Genomic DNA, 5144 nt, shown 5'->3' on the forward strand with positions numbered 1-5144 from the left:
TCAACCCCATGACCAACAGGAAAAAAAAAAAAAGATTAAGATCTACCCTTTAGAGTTTTTTTATACTATAGTGTAATATAAACATAACATTTGGCATTAATTTTTTTCTGAAACAGGACCTTCCTATTGAAGCCTTGAATTCTCAATCCTATTTCCTCAGTCTCCTGAGCGCTGAGAATACAGGCCTGACCAGCTACATCCCGGTTTTGTTTGTTTTTGGTGCTGTGAATTGCATGATTGAACACAGGACCTAAGGAGCCAAGTCAGCATTCAAGCACTGAGCTACTGGCCAGCCCCAGAGCCGCCCGCGGCTTCCAGCACTTGGTACCTGGAGGAGTTTTGAGAAAGAATTCAGAAGACTCAGGATGTGGAACCTAGGGGAAGATTTGTTAGGTAAAGTGAGAGAGCACCCCAGCTAACCAAGTTTCTCCAGGAAGCCTGGAAGCTACTACCCCTCCACTCACAGGGTTGGGAGGGTGGGGGTCGGAGAGCGTTAGTGGGGTGGGGGCCTGTCTCCAGTGTGGCGTCTGTGTATCTCCACTGGAGACACGCACGGGCTACACTGAATTACCATCTGACTGGGTTTGGGTTCCTCATGCGGGTAGGCCCTGAGGCGGGAATGGAGACACTGCAGCCGCTGTTCCTGGGACGCAGCTACTGCAGCCTGGGGCCAAGGAACGGGACTGGGCCCTTTGAGGAGCTGCAGGGGGGGGGCAGACCCTGAGTCTGGCTGTCTTGGCTGTGACCATGCCCGGAGGCTGGCAGCAGATGCCCCTGCTGAGAACCCACGGATGGGCCTGCTGAGACCCATCCTCAGACTGGCCCCAGAGTCCCAGGCTAGACCAGTCCCAAACAAGCTCAGACCACCTAAGGGGGAATAAAACGCAACCCCTGTGACCCGGGGTGTCCAGGCTGATTCCGTGCCGATGAGAGTTCCTACGTTTTGGACCCCACCTCCCACCCCCCCACAGGCCCACATCACTGTCATTACTGTTCCCATGGGGTGACCCCAGTCACCTCTGAGGGCCAGGCAGGTGACTTCCACCTGCAGTTCAGGCCCCAGGTGCCCCCTCCCCTGACCCCAGTCCTCCACACCGTCCCCTGACCCCAGCACCCCCCCCCAACTTGAGGGCCCCTGGCCCTCCAGCCCTCTTGGTCCGACCCCCCATCCCCTGGCCCCTGTCACGTGACCCGAGCTCCCGCCATCAGCCCCCCCCCCCCCCGCCTGCTCAGGCGGGGCCAGCACGGGAGCCAGGGGGCGGGCGGGGGGGGGGGGCGCCCTTCCTCCTGAGCCCCCCCCCCCCCAGCAGGCCGCGCCGGAGCCGGGATCGAAGAGGTTAAGGCGCATCTGCCTCGGAACGTGCAGTGTCTGGGTGATGTCAGCGGAGCGGGAAGGAGGGGGCGCGCGGCTGCGGGGCGCAGACGCCGCCGGGCTGCGGGGAAGACCCCCGCTGGACTGCGGGGCTCCGGCGGGCGCCGGCTGCCGCAGCCTGAGTGGGTGGCCAGGCGCGGGGAGCGGGGCGCGGGGCGCGGGGAGCGGGGCGCGGGGAGCGGGGCGCGGGGAGCGGGGCGCGCGGAGCGGGGCGCGGGGAGCGGGGCGCGGGGAGCGGGGCGCGGGGAGCGGGGCGCGGGGCGCGGGGACCCGGCGCGGGGACCCGGCGCGGGGGACCAGCGCGGACACCAGGGCACGGGGGACACCGGGGCGTGGGGGGGACCCGGGGCGACCCAGGGGGGACCCGGGGCGCGGGGGACACCGGGGCGCAGGGACGGGGGGGACCGGGGGAGGACCCGGGGCGCGGGGACGGGGGGACCCGGGGGAGGACCCGGGGCGCGGGGGACCGGGCTCGAGGAGGGGGCCCCGCACCGGCCCCATGGACCTGCCCGCCTGGCCGGGGCCCGGTGGCCTCAACGCCAGCAACAGCTCGGATGACGGCGCGGAGAACAGCACGGCGGCGGGTGAGCGGGGCCGCGCGGGGCCGCCCGGGGCGGGGGGGAAGCGGGCCGGGAAGATGGCAGCCCCGCCGGCCGGCCGGGAAACTTTCGTGGATAGTTGTCGGAGGCCGGGGGTGCGGGGTGCTCCGCCCGGAGGGCCCGGGAGCACGGCGGTGCGGTGGGCAGCGCGACGCCGGCGGAGGCGCCCCGGGCGCGGGAGAGGGGTGCGGGCGGCGGCCGCTGCAAGCCGCGAGCCACCGACGCCCTGCAGAGAAGCAAGGACTGCGGGGGGGGGGGGCCGGCAGGAAGGGACGGGGGGCCCATCCGCCGCCACCCCGGCGGTGGGGTCTCCCGGCCTGACACCCCTCAGCGCCCCCTGGCAGGGGCCGCCGGGAGCAGAAGACCTCGCAGCGCTTGCGGAGATGAACTTTTCTCGTGAATCCAGCGTCCCGACGTCGCTGCGGGTCCAAGCCCGGGGCTGCGCGCTGAGGGAGGGACAGAGGGACGGAACAGAGGGACAGAGGGACAGAGGGGGGGAGGCCGTGGAGCGGTGGCCCCCAGCTCCGGGCCCCGCTCCCCCGGGGCGGCCCAGGCTGACCAAGGAAGCCTCCCGAGAGTATGTCTGAAATCAGGGGTGCTGAGCACCCCAAACTAGCCCCCAAGTCACCCACTGGGATATCCAGGAATGAACCTCCAGCCACGGACCCGTGACACGATCAGGCCGTGAGCCAGGCAAGAAAATTCACACCAACACACACTTCCAGGTCCCTCTGGCACACACACACATATACACACACAAATACACACACACACACACATATATACACATACTGGTATATATATTCTGAAAGATAGATTCTGATACATATATATTCTGGTGTCTATATATATTCTGGTATCTATATATATTCTGGTATCTATCTATCTATCTATCTATCTATCTATCTATCTATCTATCTATCTATCTATCTATCTATCTATCTATCTATCTATCTATCTATCTATCTATCTATTCTGGTAAAGCCCAGAGACCCACAGGGTAATTCTCAGCAGACAACAGTAGCCCTACTCTGTACCCTCAACATAACTGCAGGAGGCAGAGTCCTTCCATTAACAGGTGGCCCAGGATTCATCAAGGAACAGCAGAGGAGGAAGAGGAGGAGGAAGGGGGGGGAGGGGACAGGATGAGTGATACTGGTGGAGGGGAGGAGGGGGAAGATGGTGGGAGAGGATATTCCCGATGAATAGTGGCCTGGGGTTGAAATAGCAGAAAGGCAGAAGTGCCAAGGAGCAGGGCCAGCAGGCGGGCCGGGCCTGACCCGGGGCCCTTCCTTGCTCTCATCCACAGGCTTGCCTTCTCGCCCGGGAAGCGTCTCCTACATCAACATCATCATGCCCTCAGTGTTCGGCACCATCTGCCTCCTGGGCATTGTGGGAAATTCCACTGTTATCTTCGCGGTGGTGAAGAAGTCCAAGCTCCACTGGTGCAGCAATGTCCCCGACATCTTCATCATCAACCTCTCCGTGGTGGACCTACTCTTCCTCCTGGGCATGCCCTTTATGATCCACCAGCTCATGGGCAACGGCGTGTGGCACTTTGGGGAGACTATGTGCACCCTCATCACCGCGATGGATGCCAACAGTCAATTCACCAGCACGTACATCCTGACCGCCATGGCCATTGACCGATACCTGGCCACGGTCCACCCCATCTCTTCCACCAAGTTCCGGAAGCCTTCCGTGGCCACCTTGGTCATCTGCCTCCTGTGGGCCCTCTCTTTTATCAGCATCACCCCCGTGTGGCTCTATGCCAGGCTCATCCCCTTCCCGGGGGGCACTGTGGGCTGTGGCATCCGTCTGCCCAACCCCGACACTGACCTCTACTGGTTCACGCTGTACCAGTTCTTCCTGGCCTTCGCCCTGCCCTTCGTGGTCATCACGGCCGCCTACGTGAGGATCCTGCAGCGCATGACGTCCTCCGTGGCCCCCGCCTCCCAGCGCAGCATCCGGCTGCGGACCAAGCGGGTGACCCGCACGGCCATCGCCATCTGCCTTGTCTTCTTCGTGTGCTGGGCACCCTACTACGTGCTGCAGCTCACCCAGCTGTCCATCAGCCGGCCCACCCTCACGTTTGTCTACCTGTACAACGCGGCCATCAGCTTGGGCTACGCCAACAGCTGCCTTAACCCCTTCGTGTACATCGTGCTCTGCGAGACTTTCCGCAAACGCCTGGTCCTGTCAGTGAAGCCTGCGGCCCAGGGGCAGCCCCGCACGGTCAGTAACGCTCACACGGCTGATGAGGACAGGACAGAAAGCAAAGGCACCTGACGCTTCCCCTGCCACCGGGTCGTCTCCAAGTCAGCTCATGCATCAAGCCATCCGAGAGACACAAGGAAACCCCACGTCTGCCCTGGGAGAACGCAGGGAAGAGGCAAGGAAACACATTTCACAGAGCCCACAAATTGCGGGGTGTAACTTGGAGCCAGTGGGGGGGGTGGGGGGAGGCTTCGGCCAGCAGAAGTCCCCACCGGGGAAGCAGGATGAGGCTTTTGATGAACAGAAGCTGAGCAAGAAGAAAATGGTGGTTGCAACAGTCCATTGAGACATCTGGTAGCTCCCTAATTCCCACTCCCCACCCCCCCCACCCCCGCCAAGGGAAAGGAAAGGTGGGTTTGTTTCAGATTGGTCAGGTTCCAGGGGTCCTGTTGTCTTGGGTTCTGGGGTGATGGGCAGGATAGACACATTTGAGAAGGCAGCCTTTCTCCCCGGCTGAAGGAGTGGTGACAAATGAGAAGCATGCTGTCTCTCCACTTCAACATCCGGTGCCCGGTGGTTCCCTATTATCCCCAGGGGATGCATGTTTACGTGGGGGGGCGGGGCTCTGAGTCCACCGGAGGGAAAAGCCCCCATTTGCTGCAAGATCTTATTGTGGAGAATAGGATCTGGGGTGGGTTGGGGGGTAGGGGTGTCTTGAAACAAAAATAAGGGAGGGGAGTATTTTTGCCACGGTGGGGACCTCATCTTCATGGGGTGCATCGCTGGTTCAGTGGCTATCACTGTGTGAACACCACGTGATCTGCATGTGCCGGGTGGAGTTATGTGTGTGGGGGGTCATTCCAGTGTCTGACGCATTGGCATCATCTTCTCCAAAATCAAAGCAAATAAAGGAAAATCTCCACCCACAGCACTCTGAGGCTCCTGCTTAATGGCTT

General features: G+C 62.1%; 1 protein-coding gene across 1 annotated transcript; it reads left to right on the forward strand.

Annotated features, from left to right (window-relative positions):
• The first annotated feature begins 312 nt into the window (after nt 1-312).
• Mchr1 (melanin concentrating hormone receptor 1) lies at nt 313-4304 on the forward strand. The gene is made up of 2 exons (XM_042697999.1): nt 313-393; nt 3281-4304. Exons 1-2 carry the CDS (start codon nt 366-368, stop codon nt 4258-4260), a joined length of 1008 nt encoding a protein of 335 aa, XP_042553933.1. The 5' UTR covers nt 313-365; the 3' UTR covers nt 4261-4304.
• The last annotated feature ends 840 nt before the right edge of the window (nt 4305-5144 follow it).

The sequence above is a fragment of the Dipodomys spectabilis genome, unplaced genomic scaffold (assembly GCF_019054845.1).
Source record: "Dipodomys spectabilis isolate Male_0828 unplaced genomic scaffold, ASM1905484v1 ptg000230l, whole genome shotgun sequence".
NCBI lineage: Eukaryota > Metazoa > Chordata > Mammalia > Rodentia > Heteromyidae > Dipodomys > Dipodomys spectabilis.